This window comes from Varanus komodoensis, unplaced genomic scaffold (assembly GCF_004798865.1).
Source record: "Varanus komodoensis strain SLA01 unplaced genomic scaffold, ASM479886v1 scaffold24, whole genome shotgun sequence".
Taxonomy (NCBI): domain Eukaryota; kingdom Metazoa; phylum Chordata; class Lepidosauria; order Squamata; family Varanidae; genus Varanus; species Varanus komodoensis.
In genome coordinates, this window is record NW_025335641.1 from 12,793,216 (window position 1) to 12,814,608 (window position 21,393).

Consider the following 21,393-nt stretch of genomic DNA (forward strand, 5'->3'; position numbering starts at 1 on the left):
AAAGTGCAAGCAAAGTCAATTAGGAGTGACAGCAAGGCAGGGATTATCTTGATTAGACACATTCATGGAGGAGAAGTTTATTAAATTTTAATCTAATAAAACAGTGCTACATCTTTATAGCAAAATATAATCTCCAGGTTCAGAAACTGTGGACCAAAACAGACATTATTTTCAATATGCATCAAGCAGCAACTTTTTTTTCAGTTTTATGTGAAAATTGGACCATGAAGAAAGTAGACAGGAAGGAAATTTAAAACATGTTTTTGAAGCAAGGTTCTGAAGGATAGCTTTGGGACTCCCCTGGACTGACAGAAAGAGAAACACTTGGGTCCCAGATCAAATCATATCAGAAATGGACCAGAAATGATGAAATTGATGGTGTTGTACTTTGGTTACTTCATGTGAAAGCAAGACTCACTGGAGAGGAGAATCCTACTAGAGAAAGTTGAAAGTTGAGAACAGGAAGACCAAATTTGAGATGGATTGACTCTATAAAGGAAATCACAACCTTGAATTCACCACCTTGACACCACTTAACAACCTCAGGATGCAGAAGCCCCAGTCTAGATTTTAAAAGTCTCTCTTATCACACTAAGTTCTGAGCCTCATCAAGAGCACTGAGCCTACTCTAGAGTAAAAATGAAAGAGGGAAAAACCCCATAGGTGCTAGACACAAATTTAAATGAAAGTGCATTTTGGAAAGCATGTGTTGCTTAGCACATGAACTTCTGCTGGGCAAATGATAACCAAGGCCTGTTGTTGTCATTCCTTTCCATGTAAGCTCTGAACATTGGCCTTGTTGGTTGGGGATGATGGGTGTTGGGAGCCCAAGAATATTTGGAGAAACACAGGTTTTCCCTCCCTTCCTCAAGATGCAAGTTTTCAAGAAGCAGCTGCCTTGTTGCAATTGAAAACAAAACATGGTATAAGCCTGATCCAGCAGGCCCTTTGTAATGCTTTTGGTTTCCTGGGAGTAACCCACTTTATTTCGATAAAGCTTCTCTCAAGTAAGTGGTATAGGTTTAGATACACTAACAGACAGCACTGGTGCTGCAAAATTGTCTCCAGAGCTTCTGGAATATTTTAGTGCAAGGGTATAATGTGGTAAAGTCTTTTTGTCCGTTAATAAACACGCTCAGGGTGGGAACAACTGCTATTCTTTTAGGACTGAAGTAGCTATCTCCCCTTCCCACACTGCTGTCCACGGTTCATAAATTCTTTCATGATGAAAGTTGGATTGCTTCCTCCAACAAGCCAAGTCAGTGTAACAGGGGAGACTTATAGGAAGAACAACCCCCAGCTGTATGGATACAGCTTGTAGCTATGCGTGCCTATTATGCAGTAGACTGAAAGATGCTCTGCCACATTTTGCGTGGGATTGATCCTGATTTGCTCTCTCATTGTGATGACTTAGCATTGGTTCCTGCAGATCTGCCTCTTGCCTGGTTGTTGCTGCACTTGGTCGCTGTACATTTCAGTGATGAATGGCCTCAAACCACACCTTGTTTCAGGTGACAGTTGAATGCTTGGAGAAATCTCAGGAAGGTGCTTCGAGGCATGGCTCTCCTGTATTCTGGGTGAATTTATCTGGAATAACTAGCACCCCTACCTATCATCACAAGGCATTTAGCATCATCCTTCCCACAGATGCAGGCACTACAAGGGAATAGCCAATCTTTTCAAAAGGATCACATGCAATCTTTTACAATATTTATACTGTCCAGGTCATAAGTGCAACAGGCTGGCTGAAGTACATTCACACCGTCATTAATTTGCACAAGGTGATGTAGATTGAGTCCCTAAATGGAGGCCGTTTTGCAAATTGATCTCAAGGCACGTTTACTTTTAGCACAATACCGCGACACTAACTGGCAGCTCGGAAGCCTGATTCTGTCCATGGGGATGCTATTTGGCTGTCCAAATGCTCAGCATGAGAAACAAATCAAGGATGCAGATGAGCGGCTCACACAGGGAAAGAACTTGGAAGCAGGCTCTTTGTGAGGACAGAGGGTGGAGTTTAGACCACCATCCTTCCTTCCAGGGGTGCTCAACCTCTGGCCTAAGGGACTAATCCAGTCCCCAAAAGAACACCCCCTGCCCTGGCCCCACCTTCTTCCCCTGAACCACCAATGTCTGGATGGCTCCCATGGCTTTTGTGCAGTTCCTTCTCCCCACAATTCTAGCTGAAAATGCTCTCCGAAGGCAGAAAGAGCTTTAAACTCATTTTTGATGCTGCTGCTTTAATTTTTTGGTTTTGCTCTTTTTGCCTGGGCGGACAGAGGTCTCCCCTATGCTTTATCCTGCTGACCATTCAGCAAAGTCAGTTGCTCACCCCTGTTCTGAAGGAAAGGACTAGATGGCTGGAATTTGTGCCTTTTGGAGCTCTCTTGGGAATCCAGCCCCACTTACGGATTTCCCCCCTTTCTCTGCCATTGCTTCTGTGCAATTCCAAAAGGCAAACAAAAGATCGGCTGCAAATGTATATTTGTTGCTGAACGCTCTGGGATACACATCTGCCTTTAATATTCAAATGTGTTTTCACAGGCTCTGAGGCTAAGAAACAGCAACTATTTTATAGCAAACATCCCTTAGTTGATGATTCTACAGTTGCAAAACAAGCACTGCTTTGCTTTTTGCATTTTTATTTCATTTTGGCTTTCCTACCAGAGAGGCAATATCTTACTAATTTGGTGCATGGAAGAGAACCTCTCTCTGCAGCAGGATATCTGTTAATTTAAGGAGATATCAAAAATGGGAAAGAAAAACAGAATTTATATGCAGCACATACAGCTCTGGCACAAATTGCTTTATCTTTCTTGAAAGCTGCTGATGCAGTTCAGTAGTTTAAGCCTCTCGATATTCAGCAGATCAGGATAAAGGGCAGCCAGAATCCTCAAGTTACCGGATGACTTGAGTGGGGAACTGTTCCCCTGGCTGTGTTGCAGCCCAGTCTAGCACTCTGTATATGCATTGGACTAGGAATGCTAACACTCCCAGGCAGGGGATGATGGGAGTTGTAGGCCAATGCATCTGGAAAGTGCCAAACTGGGGAACCCTGACCTAGTCACTGATCAGATTAACCAGGGCTTCACTCTATAAAAGGCAAAGACTACTAATGCAAGGGAGAAAGTCAGTCACAGATTCTCAGCCCAATCTTCCTCACAGGGTTGTTGTTGTGAGAATGAGAGAAGGAGGAGGAGGAAAATTATGTAAGATGCCTTGAATTCTTTCAGAGGAAAAAAGTGGAATATAAATATAATAAATAAATAACATTAGCCATGTTCGGGCATGGCTAAGAAGGGACATTTCAGTCACTGCTCATGTACTGAAGAACATGGAGCTTTCATGAATGAGTGAATATTATACCCAGAGAAGGATGGCCTCAAGGACCTCCACATGCTAGTTACCTGCAGAGGAACACATTTCCCTCGTGACCAAGTCATGCTGCTACTATGGGAGGCTGCAAAAGACCAACTCCAGAGCAGGGGTCATGCAAAGACTCAACGCCCTGCCTCCTTTGATGGAGAGTCGTTTTCTTCTGTAGTGTCTCTGCTATGCCTTACCCCCTTCCAGTCAAGATGAGCCCAGAGTGACGTCCTCCTCCTCCTCCTCTTCCTCAGGCCCTATTGCCAGACCTAGCACCTGCCACAGGTGCGGGCCACTTGCAACCCTCCAGATGTTTTGGCTTACGATTTCCATCAGCCCTAGCCAGCAGAGGCAATGGTAAGGGATCGGGGAATTTTAGGCCAAACTGCAAGCTGTGGAACTCTAAACGGTAAGGTTCAAGGGAGGTCAGTGGGCATGACACCTCTCAGGTGATGTATAACATCGCACCTTCAGGTATGGAGAAGATCCAGGGGCTTAATGCACCCTGATCGGTTGCACTCCGAACTCCAGACCTCCCAGGAGGAGAGGCAATGGTGGACCTGAGCAGAAGCTGAAGCAGCAGGTGCCTCCCAAGCCCTACCTGAGAGATGGGACCAAGAGCCACTTGCCCTAGAACGGGGTGGCTACTCCAGGAAAGCGTGAGGAGTGGGACAGCAGGATCAAAAACAAAGCTGCTGGCTGGGCCCGTCCTGCTTGGCTCGCAGACATTCCTGAGGTGAACAGCTCCCTGCTTGCTTGGGAACCTTCACAGATAAGTGTGGCTGGCAGGAATAGACCATTCCCCATGTTAGCAGGGACAGGCCGATGGGAAGCATGCAAGGTCTGATCTACAGATTATCTTGAGATGCAGCACACTTCTATGTGGCTGGGTAATTGGGACATTGAACTTGCCTTTAAGGATTTAATAAATTCATTTTGCACAGTACACCAGTGCTTCTTTCCAGGCAGGGAGTGCAACTGCACAGCATAGAACACTATAATTTTATTTTAGGCTATTAAAATTAAAGTTGAAACCTAACCACTAATGCCTAACCATCATTATACTCCTCTATTAGCCCACATAACAATTTCTGTTCTTAATATGACACATCAAACAACATACTTTAGCATTGCATTTCTATAATACCTACTCAGAATAAGCCCTGATGACATGTTTAGTGGGTCTTCCTCCCATGTAAGTGTGAATACGGTTGTTCTGTAGCAGTGTTACTATTACTATTTAATGAAGTTGTTTTTCACTGCCTACAGGAGTCCTTTTTCATAAACACTTCTCTGGAAGATGGAAAGCATTACTAATTACAGTTCATGCGGAAACACAAACTCTGTCTTCATGGAAATTACAGTCCAACTTTGTCCACAATACATTTTCTGCTTCTTATTATCCAGTACACTCCAGAAAGCATTCATTGCCATGCTGTATATTATTAAAAAGAGAAAGTGGTTAAGTAAATTGGTTTTTAATGGAAAATAAACATATGACTTAAGGAGCAGGAGAGAGAGAGAGAGAGAGAGAGAGAGAGAAACATGTTTCTAGGAACAACTCAGTGGGCAAAGTGAAGAAATGTATCTGCTACACTCACCTTCTCGAGCAGTTGTCTCAGCTGCCTACTTTTGGCATCTCTGGAGCAGAGGTTTTGTTCGGGTGCGACCACAGTGCAGATACATCTCCCATCGGGGTCTTGAGCAGAGCTGTAGACTTGCCACCCTTCTTTTGGACTAATTTGAGTCTGCAAACAAGAGAACGAGGCACAGTGATAGACACGGACTGAACCAAGGCAGAAAATTGGGTTATAAGTACAAATGGCCATTTTAAAAACATTTTCATAACAGCATAAAGAAGGCTCTTGTGAATCAGACCAAAGGTTCATCTAGTTCAGCATTCTACTTCTGTAACAACCCCTGGGAGAAGCCCAGAAGCACAGCATCTTTCTCCTTGGGTTCCTATGCTGCAGCTTGTACATGGCCGTCAGGAATAATGGCCCTTGAAGGCCATACTCGTGAGGTGTGGTGGTTAGTTTTGGGCAGGAGAACTGGGAGATCCAGGTTGTAGTCCCTACAGCCATGAAGCTCACTGGGTGACTTTGGGCCAGCCACTCCCTCTTGGCCTATGACTGTCTTAAATGGTTTGTTCTGCTTCATAGCTGCCATGTATTCACCTCCTATTGCCAGCATTACTGCCCACTTTCTGCATGTTTCTTTTACATGTAGCCACTGCTTTGCTGGACTTTGAAAATAAGTCCTGGACAAAGCAGCTGTTTTATTGAAGTCCCCTTTCCACCCCCTCCAGCAGGGCAAGAGAAAGATCACCATGGTTTTTCATCAAATTCTGTTTGTGATTCAGTATAGCAAATCATTCTGACTTTCCTCATTACCAATGTGTCTTGTGCTTTGGCTGGGACTAAGAAAAAACACATTTGCCTCCGTCTAGGTCAGTGAAAGAAAACAGCAAGAGAAAAAGGAATAGAGGGCTCTGGTGGGTAGCAGAGTGCTCTGTATGACTCACATGAAAAGAGACCTTTGGGATGACTCACTGGCATGCAAAAGAGGACTGAATCTCTCCTAACTTTTCCTTGAAGGTGCTTGACATAAAACCCTGCCTTCTGCTAACAGGCAGGGAGAGAGACAGCTGGTGGGGGAGGTGTTCTACACTGGGTTGTGTATCTCTGTATCTACTTTGGGTTTTGTCAAAGCATTGAGATCTGAGCTGCACACAAAGAACTCTTTCCTACTTTCCCACTGCATAACTTATTGGCGGAGCTGTGCCACCTTGGAGTAGCGCAAATACACAGGGCAAAACAGCCCTGTGATGATATAATATCACATTCTTTAAAGAGGAGGAGGAGGCAGGGAAGGGGAAGGGGAAGGAGGATGAGATAGCCCCACATAGGAAGCGAACAGCTCTTCCTCTGGCCAAATCTGCACTGGCTCATCTGCATCTCGTTCCTGTACACGCAGGGACAAGGCATCAGACGTTACTGTCCCTTCTTTCACTATTCAGAGAATGGGTGCAAGGTAGAGAAACAGCAGCCAGGGTCTCAAGGTTCCAGAGGTTGATGGTGATCCCCCAGCTGCTGTATAGCCTGAAGTGCCTGATCCTGCCTAATCTTGGAAGCTAAGCATGGTTGGGCCTGGTTGAAATTCGGATGGGTGACTTAAATGTTGGGAACTGCCCAGAGAGCTTCAGCTATGGGAGGTATAGAAATGTAATCTGATGATGATGATGATGATGATGGGCCTTCACATGTGCCCAATTATACCATTTCTGAAGCAGCTGCACAACCTGGAATTTCCTTAGTCAGAAAAGGTATATAAGCAGTTGGACAATCAAGCCCAGATACAAATCTATTTATCTGTATAAACTTGCATGGCCCAGTCTTCCAAATTCCAATACAGGCTGAGGACTGCCTGGAACTAACCTTGACATCCTTTTGGTGCCAGGCCAAAACTTTCCTGCATCTCAGGTATCTGATAGCATATGATATAGAAGTATTTCTAATGGATCCAGGATATATTATTATGTTTGTAACTCAATGTATTTTTTGTATTTTTGTATTTAATGGTAATTTATTATGTGCTATTGTATTTCAATGTATTTTATTGTGTTGTAAGCCACCCCGAGGCTTCGGCAAGGGGCGGCATAGAAATGTAATAATAATAATAATAATAATAATAATAATAATAATAATAATAATAATATTTGTACATAAATGGTTTTGCTGTGTTTGAGAGCTTTGACTACTGGTATAGATAAGTATGGTATAGATAAGTAATAAAAGTATGCATGGACATTACACACACATACAATGCAGTAAAACAGTATATGTTGTCCAAACCTGCCAGCACATAGGGCAGAGACTGGTGTAAAGGCATACCTTGTTCTTTTGTGCTTTGCAGATATTGTGCTTTTTTACAAATAGAAGGTTTGCAGCAACCCCAAGTTGAGCAAGTCCATCAGCACTTTTTTCCAACAGCATTCGCTCATGTCATGTCTCTGTGTCACAGTTTGGAAATTCTCGCAATATTTCAAATTTTTCATTATTACTATATTTGTCATGGTGATCTTACTACTGTACTTGTTTTGGGGTGCCACGAATTGCACCCATATAAGATGTCTGCAATCTCATGATAAAACTTCAGCAGGTGAGGAGTTGCTTCTTATGAATGAGCTAGGAAAGTGGTTTCTTGAGACAGAAACTACTCCTGGTGAAGATGCTGTGAAAATTGTTGAAATGACAACAAAGGATTTTGAATACTACATAAACTTGGTTGATAAAGCAGTGGTAGGGGTTGCGAGGACCGGATCCATTATCGAAAGAGGTTCTGTGGTGGGCAGAACGCTCTCAAATAGCATTGCATGCTACAGAGAAATCTTTTCTGAAAAGAAAGTCAGTCGATGCGGCAAACTTCATTGCTACCTAATTTTAAGAAATTGCTGCAGCCACCCCAACCTTCAGCAACCTCCAACCTGATCACTTAAGAGCCATCAACGGTGAGGCAAGACCCTCCACCAGCAAAATGATAACAACTCGCCGAGGGCTCAGATGATGGTTAGCATTTCTTGCAATAAAGTATTTTTAATTAAGGTCTGTACATGGTGTTTTAAGAGATAATGCTATTGCACTTAATAGACTACAGTATAATGTAAACATAACTTTTATATGCACTGGGAAAACAAAACATTAGTGTGACTCGTTTTATTGCAATATTCGCTTTATTGCAATGATCTGGAACCGAACCTGCAATATCTCCAAGGTGTGCCTGCACACTGTAACCATCCAATAAGCAATTTCTTCCAAACTACAAAACACAAGCACTCACCTGCTGAAAGGGAGCTTTAAAGGCACATGGAATCCTTTTTTTTTAAAGAGAAATATGGTGCTGACATCTGGCTTTAACTGGGTAGAGCTTTTCTTTCCATTAAAACAAAGGAGAAAAGAGGTTTCAAAGAAAAGGTGTGTGTGTGTGTGTCTACAGTCACTGAATTGCACCTTGGCCTTTGTACAGGAATCATCTTAAACAGTCCCCTCCAGAAAACAAAGCAGCAAAGGCTTTGAACAAGATGCAGGACTGGAGGGTGGGGGAAATCCATCACGGAAATATAAAGAAACGAGACTGCAAGGCATGTTTCCACCTTCAGTACCATTCAAATCTTGCAGGACTTTGAGAAGTAGACAATAGATATTGCAAACAGAACTTGTGATTAGCAGAGAGGAAAACTGAATCCTCCACTTCTAGACTTATGCTTCTAAACTTTATCACTGAATCCCTCAAGACGATATGGTCAGGATGATCTTCTGCTTTTGTAACATGTACTTTTGCCCTTACATAAGACTGGAGTAGATCTGTAACTGGCAAGGCAAGTTTGCAAAATCCCCTTGCCAGCCCTGGATTCGTTCAAGAGGAAAGTGACAAGGGGGCATTCTAACAGCCTTTGCTTGGAGGTTCACTGGACTTTGCCTTGAAGCAAAGACGGAAGGCTTTTGTGAATCAATGGGTACCTCTGCAAGGAAACACTATGTCACCTTCACCTTTATTCGCTGGCTTCCTGCAAAAGGATGATTCATATTGCTTCGTTCCTGTGTGTACTTGCGTATGTGGCCTGTCAGGTTAGATCATGCCCCTATATGCTCACTAGTCTGGATCTGGAATGTGTTGAACTGAGAATGAACAGATCATTGGGGATTCTCTTGCTGGTCCACAGGGCACAGCCACTCTGTTTTCCTGTCAAACTATTTGGAACTGCATTTTCTAGGACCCCTAATCATTGGCCATGTTGATTGGGGCTTGTCAGAGGTATAGTCCAAAACACAAAGTTCAGGTAGCCTATTCCCTGCTCTAAATAGTGGGCACATCCACTCAATCTTCCATGAGAGAATCATTCAGACATTTGTAGGATGCTATTATTGGTTAGGTGGGTGAAGGCCTTTCTGGTGATGGTCTTCACCTTCAACCAGGCAGGTCTTCAGGAAAGCTGTGGAGACCCACCTTCTCTTAAGTCAGGGCCTGTCATGTGGTTGTAACTTATGTCTCCAATTAACTCACACAGCAACCGGCTATAAAACTAAAGTCTTTTATTACTACTTTCTACAAGATTTACGATGTAATGGATAAGCTCTAATGAGAAGGTCTTGATAGGTCAGTTGCTCCCCCCTTTGTGAAGTCTCTGGGGAGCCCATGTGGGATTAGCTTTTCCTGTCACGTCTTTCCGCTTGTGGGCAGGACAAACCTCTGTCCTGTCTTCTCATTTGCTCCAGCTGTCTTAAACTTCGTCTAGGATTGGCATCGGCTAAAGATGTTATGTCTTCTGTATCTCCTGGACTCTGTCCAGCAGTTTCAGAGTCAAGAGGCGGGGTGGGTGGGCAACTTGCTCACACACCTCAGAGTTGGGATGAGGAGAAGCCTCCCGTTCAGAAGCCTCATGATCAGGCCATGACGAGGCTATGTGTTCAGAAGGCAAAGAGTCAGGGTTTGGGGGGGGGGGTGGGCTATTTGCTCAGCAGTTCCAGAGTCGGGCTGTGGAGGGGCCGTTTGGCTACTGGGCCCCAAGTATAAGTCATCGTGTTCTATGTCTGATTCTCATTTTGAACGTTTGATTCTTTCTTGCGAGTTGATGTCTGTCGAGCTGTCAGGCATGACAGGGCCATTCAGTTTTATTGGTAGGTTTAGTGCACAATCCTTGCATATTTAGACAGAAAAGTGTCCTATTACTCCCAGAATTCCCCAGTGAGCACTGCTTGCTTGGAAATGCAGGGAATTGTGGGACTTCTAAGCATGCAAAGCATTTCCCCTTTACTTTTTATGATTTGAATTACCAGTCCCTGATTTAACGGGCTTTACTTTATAATTTATTGAAACATGTTTTAATGCCTTTTAAAACTATGTCTTGTTTGTGTGGTTTTATCTTGAAAGGTACCTTCAGAGGCCTCTGCATTTAACGTAGGCCTAGAAATAATTCCAAATCCAAGATGGAATGAATCCATAAGAGAAGCCACAGCCTTGAACTTAGATGAGCTGAGCAGGGCTTCCATGAACTGGACATCTTGGAGGGCTTTTATTCATGGGGTTGCTATAAGTTGGAGATGACTTGTCAGCACATAACAACAACAACAGAAATATTTCTAGATGATAGAGAGAAAAACAAACAGCTGATGTCTCAACTGAATCACCTTTTCCCTGGGTGAAAGACTGGGCTTTTCCAGACCTGTCACTATCCTGGGAACCCTCCAGTTTACATCTTGCTTTCTTTTGAGAAAACTCCAATGCTTGTTTGCAAGCATTGCAGGCAGCCTCTGTCCAGGTAGCTTTGGTCAGGTACTGGAACGGCATTCCCCCAACCCAGTTTGAGCTTCTGCTTTTCCACCATATTAAACTGAGAAGAAATGAACACCCTGTGACGTAGTGATATTGGGGAATTCTTTCCTCATCTTCATTCAGATAACAACACAGTGTACGTAATTGCTGGAACTGGCAAGAGGGATATCCAAGCAGCTGTCAAAGGTATTCTGGACAACAGCAGTGTCTGTATGGGAAAAGCAGTGTCTTTTATTCTCAAAGTCTTTCAGGTAAACCTGGTTTTCTCCCCACAAAATAAATTGTCTTCAGTAATTGGACAATTAACAAGGGTAAAATTGAACAAGGGAATGTAGTGGTCAGAACAGTCTTCTCCATCTTGGTTACCTCCTGATTTTTTGCTGGCTGGGACTGATGGGAGTTGTAATCTAAGACATCTGGAGGGCACCAGATTGGTAAAGGCACCATAATAGATCTTGGCAAAGCCTGGTCAAATCCCATGGATCTTACTGGATTACTCATAAAAGGGTGGAAGGAAAGGTGGAATAGAAATGGAATAAGTAATTGAACAAAAAAATTAACCCCTGTGCATGTGTGCATATAATGTGCATACTATGTGCATTTAATAGGATTATGCAGAATCATCAGCATCACCACCACCACCACAGAATTATTGGATTATTATTACACTGTAAAATAGGTTTTGACAGCATACAACAATTGATAATATACTATATGAAATATAACTAACAATTAAAGCATCATAAATTTTCACTAGAGGGTAAAATCCCAATTTTAACTACTTAATCTGCTAAAACAGATTCATGCAACCAGGCCTGTTAGAAACAGCTAATAATATCCACCCCATCACCATGTGCTATTTAGAACCATTAAATGACTTAGAATAGAAGAGTCCTGAAAGGATAGCAAAATTGTTGCCAGGCTGATGGGGGGAATATTCCATATTTTAGGGGCTACCACAAAAAAGGCCTTTCCCCTTGGCGCCACCAATTCACCTGTCCTTGGAGGTGACGAATGTCACCTCAGTTGTTGAGCATAGTCTCTGGATAGATGGTGCTTGGGAGACGCATTCCATCAAGTATTGTGATCCCTAGTCATGCTAAAAAACTTGAGCAATCTTCCATACTATTAACTGAAAACTGCAAGTGATAATACCCATGCTGTGGTATATACCATGAGTGAAATGCTTTGTCAGTCCTGATGTTGCTAAAATGGCACCATCCATGCACAAAAGGAAGTTTGTAGCAGGCCTGGAGGAGCTCCCCAGTTTGTAGGTACAGCACCACCAGCACAAAACCCTTTAGGAAATAGAGCCCCTGGAAGGGAGAAACAATGCCAAAAACATCCCAAACAGGACTGGGAAAACTCAGTGGTCCTACAACACTGAGTATTTGTTGGAGGAAAAGGAAGCAGGAAGATTATGAGAGGAGAAAAGATGAGAGTATTCTAGAAAAGCGTATGGCTAACTGGCTGTAAAACTGAAAAGAAACAAAGCAGTTTCTTGGAAAGGGTTGAGTCTGGCTGTCACATTGAACAGAAGCACCCTGTGCTGCAAAATTTTGTTGCAGCTTCCTAACCTACAACTCAACCAAAATAGTATAATATTGTCTCATAACCTGCCAGTGGTTTTTCAGTTTTCTAAAAATCATGCTTATTGTCAAAGGTTTTATAGCTAACACATACATTTTTTTCCTTAAATCTAGGCACATTTAAGGAGATTTAAAATGCATCACATATGACAAAACCCTTGTTAGAACTGATCTCACTGGCTGTAACAAGAAGTATTGTGGATTCCTAAATAATAAAACATTGCAGTCTGGATGTTGGAGATGTGCTGCCCCCCCCCCCCCCCCCCAATGAGGGAAATATGCAGCCTTGAAAGAAGGTATTTGAATCCTCCTTAGAAAGAGGGAAAGAAAGATCCTTCCTTTCTGGGCTTGGAAAGATCCAGCAGAAAATCACTTGCATTATGCCTGCTGGAGTTGTTTTTTTTTTTTTTAACATGAATTATACAAGGTCCAGAGTGTTCTTTTTTCTGCTTTATTTATTATTGCAAAGGTGGAGAAGATCTGAATTAGTAAGAACAATGATCACTAAACAAAACACAGCCAGAAAGACCTACTTTGATGGGTTCTGAATAGCTGGAAGCATTGCAGGCTGAACAACTCCAGCTTATAAAACAAATAAAATCTGGGTCAGCATTTAATACCCATTTCCCTTACCTCCTACTCCATAAAACTGCCTATTGCAGGCCTGTACAATCCACCAAACCAAATCTAGTCCATTGCCCTGTTGGATGCTTGGCAATTCCACCTCTTTCCCACTCCCACAGCAGTTTTGAAGTCCCAAGGGAGGCAATATATTACTCTGAAATTATTTTTGCTGCTTTTACATTCTTCTAATATCTTTCATCACCTTTGGCATAGTTATTATTATTTTGTCCTGAGAGCTTTGGCTATAGGGGAATCATGCATCAAATAATAATCATAGAATGAAATCACCAGCAGCTGATTTAACAAGCCACTGGTGGGGTGCCAAACATGGGTGGTACACTGCATTCACTCCTAGAAATGATGAATTGCACAGGGCCAATCTAATTTTTCAGTTAAAGATAAGAAACAGCAAAAGAGTTCTGCTTAAGGTGGTCTCAAATGTAAAGGGGTCACTAAAAAAGTGTCACCAAAAAGGAAGGCAAAGTCGTAGCTATTTTTGAATAAATTTTGCACGTACCGGTTTATAGCTCGCTCTAGCTGCAAATTTATAAATAATTATTACAGTTTAAGTAGAAATACAATATGCCACACAAGAGCATGGGGACCGGTGACTTCTCTTCCTGCTTCTTCAGTTAGTTGTTCAGATATTAACTGCTGATGAGCATCAGTCCTTTATCTTTAAATAGAAATTAAACTGGATTAGTCCTTCACATAGAGGACTGTCCTCTGTAAAGGAGAGTATTTACCCATGTGTCTGTTGGGGAACCTGTCCTTAAACATGTGGGACCTATTTCCATTTTCTCTGGATTTATATAGAAATGGGATAATGAAAGGCACAATCCCATGTTTAGGCAGAAAAAAGTCCTCCACTGCTGCCTGGGAATTGCTGTCAGGCAAAGGACCTTTTCCCATCTGTATATGCAAAGGACTGCACCCTTATCTTGTTTTAGCAAGGCCAGAATTCAGCTGCATTTTGTAAAAGCCATCCAAACTTCCTGAGGTGTCATGATTAATATTGCAGAATTTCTCATGCTTCTGTTAGTCAGTGAGAGAAGAAAACACACAGATGGCAGAAGTCTTACCCCTTTATGACTTTAACTCAAAATGTGCATCCAGTTCCCCTTTTGACTTCTGCATTTCTGTGAGAAATATCATCTTTGCTTCTGCATAAATATAACATCCTCTTTTTAAAAATCAAGAGTTCTCCAGACTCTGAAGAAGTGCTATTTTGGAGCACTTAAAGAGTATCATAGCCCTTCACATATCATGCTTGGAAGATGAAGTATGAAGAAATTGCTTATTTATTCATGACATTGCTATGTTGCTCCATTACATGAAAATTCTCTGAACAGCTTGTAGTAAACAATCATAACAATAATTAGAATACAAATGTCTGTACGAGGCCATCACGTCAAAAGTAGCATAAATACAATGAGTAACACTCACAGCATTTTCTTCTTTAAGGGTTAAACCCAGCACTTGAACTGAGACCAGTAATGGATGGGGAGCCAGAGCAGTGGATAAAGCACAGGCCGAATGTAGTCCATTCATCTGGTCCCAAGTTGTAATCTGGCAGCCCTGTTCTGGGCCAACACAACTTCTGAGCTGTTTTTTAAATTGCAGAAAATGCAGCGTGAAGCAAACAGATTCGGAGGTCTGTCTAGTTGTAACTCACTGTTCAGAGGAGGTCTGGTGGCAAACCCTGGTTTACCAACAAGTTTGCAGTGAAACATCCTCCAATCCTCCAAGCTCATTCTTTTCCAACTAGCTGAGCTGAAGGGGCTCATTCCCAGGTCTGAAAGGCATTTAAGTGGAGTTACTGGAGTCTGGCCCCTGAATTTTGTGCCCAGTCTGAGTAATCAAGTGATGGTAAATCAAGTGAGGCAGAGCAGGCATTATTTTAAAGTACCTTTTCATTTTATTCGAGGGCAGGTACAGGTTCTGGGATCTGGACTGGAATCCTAGCATAGAAGATGCTCTCCCCTCTGCACACAGCATGTGTCTAATCTGGATTAGAAATCTCCCCTCCCTACACACACTTGGACTCTCACTATTCTGTGTTAGAAACTGCAGGCATGCTGGATTGAGTCCGTAGTAGGGGCAAGGGGGGAAGCCCCACCCCACCTCACACACTAGGGCAGCAAGCTGAATTGGCTCTCTGCACTTACTCTAGAGTAAAAACATGGTGCAGGGTAGCTGAGCGACATAGCTAGCTACATTTTTAAAATGCCTGTTTTAGCCCCATGACCCAGCCTTAAAATATACACTTGTTACACCTGCGTCTCATTCCTGTCTGAAGCATTTCCTGAACGATGTGCAGTGATTCAGATGTGCGATGTTGATTTATTTATGACTTTTATATACCTCCTTTCTGCCAAAGCACTTAAAGGTAGTCCACATTTTATAATAATGGCTTCATAGTGGATTACAAACTTGCTGCAGGACTTCAAGGCCAGGGCATGGGACGGGGAGGCAGATGGGTGCATTGGTGGGTACTGCAGGATGAACAGAGAGCCCGGAATAATCCTTGTGCAGATCCAAGAAAATTCTGCTACTGAATGGATAGCTGTGGAATGGTGGCAGGGACCATTCTCGCAGATCTAAGTTATATCGATTGCTAAGCAATGGGCCAGTGCAATTACAAACGATGAGTTAAATCCTTGCTTCCCTTTAGGCTCATTGTTTATCAGCATTAGCTATTTCTAGGCTTCTGTTCCCAATTTGCAGCTGGACAGAAGCCTGGTTTCCATGGCTCTGAGGGTGAATGGGATCAGGAATTGGCATTTCCTAACCCGAGGCTTAGATAGAAGGCAGGTGACAGATCCAAGTACATGTCAGAGTGATGCTTGTTCACTCCAAATCCCACAATTATGGTTCCATTTTTTTAAGGCCAACAATTTAGGTGGTATTTTGCAAGGTAACATAAGCAGATCAGGAAAGGTCCCTTCCTGGAGGACTCATGGCCTCCATTTGAAGAAAATGGAAGACTAAGAAGGATGGTGGGAAAAGGGATGAGGATGCTGATACCTCTCTGCTCAACGAGTCTTCGGCATCTTGAATGCCGAACTTGTGCTATTCTAAAAGCAACCACAAATGATCTTTTCAGAGAACTTCCCAATTCATCTGATGCATATTTAGCACAAAGAAAATTCCTTCGGCACAGTGGAAGGATACTGTGATTGGCTACGCAGGCTTAAATGATTGATGATAGTAGGCTATATTTAGGACACAGTGTTTTAGCTCTTCCTGGTTTGTTTGTCTGATTTTACGTATGTTATGCACAGCCTTTGTATGACTTTAGAAGAGCTTTGGTTCATGAGATAAATGGCACGGAGCAGGTAAAGCTGGATAAAAAGGCGCGTATATACAGCTGTACCATCCCAGTGCCTCTGCCCATCTGCATTTGACATTTAATCCCAAACTCTGGCAAAAGAACCCCCTTCCCTTGACTCAGAAAGTATCAAATCCAAACAAAATCTGCCAAGTTGACCCTTACAAATGCAGGCTCCCTGCCAGTGCAGGCAGTGAGTGCAGGGAATTAAGGTAGCTGGGGGAATATGACTCTTTCTGCAAATGGAAAAGGATGCTTGAGACAGAAAAAGACATGTAAATCCCAGCACTTAATGTGTGAGACAGACAGGGACAGAGAGCCAGGAAGCAGACAGCTCCCGTTCCCCATGGAGAATGCTAGTTAAAATTGACTGTGGGGAAGGCCACAGAAGAAGAGGAAGGGGAGACAAAGGGAGCAAGAGATGAAAGGGAAGAAATGCAGCAGTGCCTCGGCTTGGTTTAGGTTAGAGTGGGAAAAACTTTCCCCTGTCCTTGGTTCCTATCAGATTAACCTGGAAATGTTATTTGCCTCAAACTGGCATTCAGAAAATAAGACAACCCTTCCTTCTCAGTCAGCCAGTCCTCCTGGATCTCACAAAAATCTCTTCCAGATGTGGCCTGCCAGATGTTTTGGCCTGCAGCACCTATTAGCTCTAGACAGTGTAGCTGATGGTGAAGGCTCAAGGGAGCTGTCGGCCAAATTATCTGGAAAATCCTGAATTGTCCACTCCTATCTTAAGAAGCAGTTGTCAGTGGCATCATCATCATCTGCATTGTGTAGGATGGAGATCCCAGGGTACTGGAGAGGGAAGAAGGAACTCTCTCTTCTTTCCATTCTCCCCATGCTGGCCACTGCATCTTCCATGGGGTGTGGTAGGGTTTTAGGAAGCAAGAAGCTGATAAGGTTTATCTTGCAGTGACCCAGAAAAGGTGGTGGAAAGAATGGGAAGAAAGACGGGCATACTTCTTGGACCTAGATTTTGATCCAAGCTGGAGAAGAATTTTGGGGCTCTTCAATCTTGCTTCTCTTTGTAGCTGAATCTAACAAGTCCTCAAAGCATTTGTCTGAATGTGGCAGGGCAAGCTTTGTCAGACTCAGAACTGAGAAGAGGACCTCATGGAAAGTGTGGATTTTGAGAAGGGATTTGAAAGAAGAGCATGCAAAAGCTCTTGTTTTCCTTATTTGAAAGTTTCTATCTAGGCCATGTCTTGGTGCTTTACAGAGGCAGGATCCTGTCCTAGGAATCCATAAATGAAGCATGAGGAGAAAAACAGCAGAGAAAAAGGAGGACGGGAGAGGTAAATGAAACAAGATGGCAAAGTGAAGAATGGGAGGAGGGGAGAGAGACACAAGATGTCTGCATTAGCTTCCTTTCAGTTGTGCAGGACAACTGAGGGATCCGTTGCAGTGCCCCCGACCAAACATTTGCTCTCATTTGATTCCCTGTTGCTCAAATTTCTATGCTAATGGGGGCATTTCCTGCACAGGTCCCAGAGAACTGAATGGGGCCACAAAAGAACAAGACAGCCCCATCCATTTCAGCAGTCTAAATGTACATCTCTCTCCTGCCCCTCCCTTCCCCTCTCCCCCCCTTTTTTGGCTAGGGTATCAATTTCTTCATCTTCCATAGAATCAGTAAATGGAATGGGAACAAAGGATAATATTTATTTGGTCCAGCCGGGCAAATAAAAGAAAGTAGGCTTTTTCGTAGTCTTTTTAATGCTGTACGTGCAAGCAAAGCACCCGAAAGGTACAAACCTGAACAACAAAATTAACCTCTGCTTTTCCTCACATATGTTGGTTTCAGGTCAATCAAGATGAATCTGTAAATATCTTTTAAAGTTCCTTCTGTATATGAAGCACAGGTCTATAAGTGGTCCGAAGTATATTTAGAAAAATCTTAGTCTTAACTTTCTTCTGCAAGGTGGAGAAATTATGATACTGGCCTATCCTAAGTGGCTCTTACAGGGACTACAGAGATAATATAGGTGAAGTGCTTTCAAATGCACTGTAGAAATGCTACACACGAGTACAGGTTATTTCTTGTGACAGGCAGTTTCAGACAGCAACAGGAACAGTTTTCTGGTTCTACATTAACTAGAGAGATGTATGTCATAGATACGCTTCAATCCAGAATAGGTATGTGGACAAAATATGTAGGTATGATATGTGTGTGTGCATACAGGTATATGAACACATTAAAACACACTCATTCCTCACTGTATATGAAACATCATAAATCTGATAGTTCATACCTTCTGATTAATGGATGCAAGAACTCTTACAGATAGCTAGTCAAACAGGAAAGATGGAAGAGAGAGAGAGAGAGAGAGAGAGAGAGAGAGAGAGAGAGAGAGAGAGAATATGTAAAAAGATGGGTCAACATCTTTTTGCTACTTGGAGAATGGCATTCTCTCAAACTATCTTGAAATATTTTCTGCCCTGACTGGACCATAGTCACCCTGACTTCCATCCCCAAATTTATCATGCTGCCTTTGATCTATTGGGGAGCCCTTTCAGGGTCTGATTTTGCGGTGAGGGGAAAGGGAGATTTTCAGCTCTACTGCAAGGCCTAATTTGGGCTCAAGATTAAACTGCCAAAAGGGGGAAACATGAAAAAAGAGTGCATTTTGGGAAGCCTTATTGGGGTTAATTTGTTACATTTTTCCTAACTTTAGATATATTTATTCCTGAAACCCAGGTATGCCTCCATCTGAAGGCTGCCCTTGGAAGAAGATGTCTTTGATGTGGCTTCTCGCAAGTCATGAAGGTCAGGCTACTGTCTTTTCCCTCCACCTTCGCTTACCCCTGGAATCCGGTGTGCGTTACAGCCAGTTGGGTGTGGTGGTTAAAGGGTTTCTAGTCTCCACTCAGTCATGAAACTTGCTGGATGACTTTGAGCCTGATGCAGACTCTCAGCCCAACCTACCTCACAGGGTTGTTGTTGTGAGGATAAAACAGACAAGCCACTTTGGGTGCCTCGTAAGAGAAGGAAAGGCAGGTTAGAAATGTAACCTGTAATAGTAATAATGATTCTCCTTCTGGGTTATCAGCACTCCCAACACCATTCACTGGGGAATCGAGGTAAATCAGCTGAATGTATGGATTGATCAATCACATTGTATCTCAGATCATTCATTTATCCATCCATCCATCCATCCCATGGATTTTACAAGCCATGCTACTCCTGCCCCTTCCCTCATTCCCTCAGCCTTTTCCACTACATCTAAACTAAAGCCAGTTAGTTTTCCCATCTTAACACAAGTTAAGGCTGCAGTGCTGTACACGGAGAGAGAAAGAAGCACAATATACAGCCCTGATCCTGAATGTCAAAGTCAAAAGAGCGACACAAGTTCATTCTACATGAAGAGCAGAGCCTTCATGGGCACAGAGTCAAGCTATGGATGCACAGGATTCATTTGAACTAAAGTACAGTTCAGATAGATCCTGTGCTTTAGTAGCTATCAAAATTGGGTTAAATTGAGTTGTATTTCTGGAAAATATTCAGGACTGGCCCAGCTCCCCCTCAACCCACATCTCCCTTCATTACCAACTACATTAGAAGGTCCTTATAAACAGCAAAGCGAGCAGTCCAAATGAAGAGCACTAAAAGCTAACTACTGTAATGATCTTCACCCATCCACAGGCTATCAGCAAATTCAGCATTGATCAGTCCACTAAATCACATGTTTGGCTTTCAAGTGAAATTTAGCACTGAACTGCTCTTGCCTGATATTTGATTGCAATTACGTTGAACATAGCAGAGGTATGGAGGAAGGAATCCTCACAGAGGGTTCGTTAAGTGCTTGCTCTTCAAACTTTCATTAGCTCTCTTTAATCAAATGATAGAGCAAAGGACCCAGAATTCACCTGTTCTTCCACCAAGCTATTAAGCCATTATTAATACCTTAGAGTAAGACAACAGCAATTCTGGTGGCTGTCACATTGAAGAAGGGTTACTGGCATGCATCATATATACACAGCAAAGAAACATAGTGAAAGATTAAATGCAATAGGAAAAGTAGCCGTACATTTTTTAGCTAGCAATCTTGTAATAATTCATGGCATTTTTCTCTCTTGAACAGATTGCCTACAAGTTTGTTGTGTAAGATCTTTTTTTTCATCCTGAAAAAACTCTTACTTTTAAATGTTATTCTGTAATATTTATATGCCACATTGAAAACAGACATGGGAGGAAAAATATTTTATAAGGAAAGGAAAGGAAAGGAAAGGAAAGGAAAGGAAAGGAAAGGAAAGGAAAGGGAGTAACAACAGAAAAATATCCCTTGAAAAAAATATTCATACCAAGACTTTTGGGAATAATCATCTTGCATAATGAAAAAAAAAAACTAGCAAAAGAAATGCTTCTCATTTTAAATATTTTAACACTACTGCACATAAGTATTTTAAAGCCCACTCATTTTTTTCTCCTGCAGCTAGTCTGCAAAGAATCTTTCTGCAAGTGTACTGTCTAGTTTGTAGCATGCATTAATTTAGTATTAATCCCCCATCACAGCTCTTAAACAGATTTACAAGGAGGTAAACTTAAAAATGATAGACTTCCTGATCTCACCCAGAAAAACAGTAGCAGAACGCTCCCCTCCATACCCCGCAACCCTCAAGCCACGGAGGAAGACTTTCCAGAGACTGGAGTTACTTACTAGAGTGTTGGAAGTGGTCAGCCTGGTGGTGTTTAGTCCTACCAGTGATGGGAGCGTTTGGGACATCCAGTTAGAGATCATGGCCATGGTACTAAGAACAGCACCAAGCTTGAGCAGTGGAGGGCTCATTGCTGTGGAGGCTAATGAGTTTTCATAGTGACTGATTATCATCCTAGTGCAGGCTGGCAGGGAGAGGCGTGCCTGCAGCTCACAACATCCACAGCATGAAAGGGGATCGGCCTCCCCAGATTTAATCATCCACTAAAACACACATCCAGGCAGCCTCCCTCCCCCTCCGCCCCAGCACGGCTTCTCAGTCTTCTCTCTTGCCATCACAAGCCAAAGCGTTCTGGCCACAGACACATGATCCTTTTATGAGCCTATGATTATTACAGCTTTTTCCTGTGGAGGGAAGGAGAAGTGGGGGGGGGGGGACAGAGAGGGAGAGGGGGAGGGGGGGGGGGGGGGGGGACTAAGAACAGACGGTTCA

At 42.9% G+C, this 21,393-nt stretch overlaps 1 protein-coding gene across 4 annotated transcripts in view; it reads right to left on the reverse strand.

Annotated features, from left to right (window-relative positions):
• The window catches only part of OLFM3 (olfactomedin 3), a 55,940-nt gene extending 34,893 nt beyond the window's left edge, over nucleotides 1-21,047 (reverse strand). The window contains exons 1-3 of one of the 4 annotated variants that reach the window (XM_044432399.1): nucleotides 20,904-21,032; nucleotides 5,613-5,626; nucleotides 4,968-5,103 (exon numbers count right to left, since the gene is read on the reverse strand). In XM_044432399.1, the coding sequence (XP_044288334.1) occupies nucleotides 4,968-5,103; nucleotides 5,613-5,626; nucleotides 20,904-21,032 (279 nt within the window). Of the gene's footprint in view, nucleotides 1-4,967; nucleotides 5,115-5,612; nucleotides 5,627-16,287; nucleotides 16,299-20,890 lie in introns of all 4 variants that reach the window. The other 3 variants (XM_044432398.1, XM_044432397.1, XM_044432400.1) reach the window with 3 other exon arrangements.
• Nucleotides 21,048-21,393: the final 346 nt, after the last annotated feature.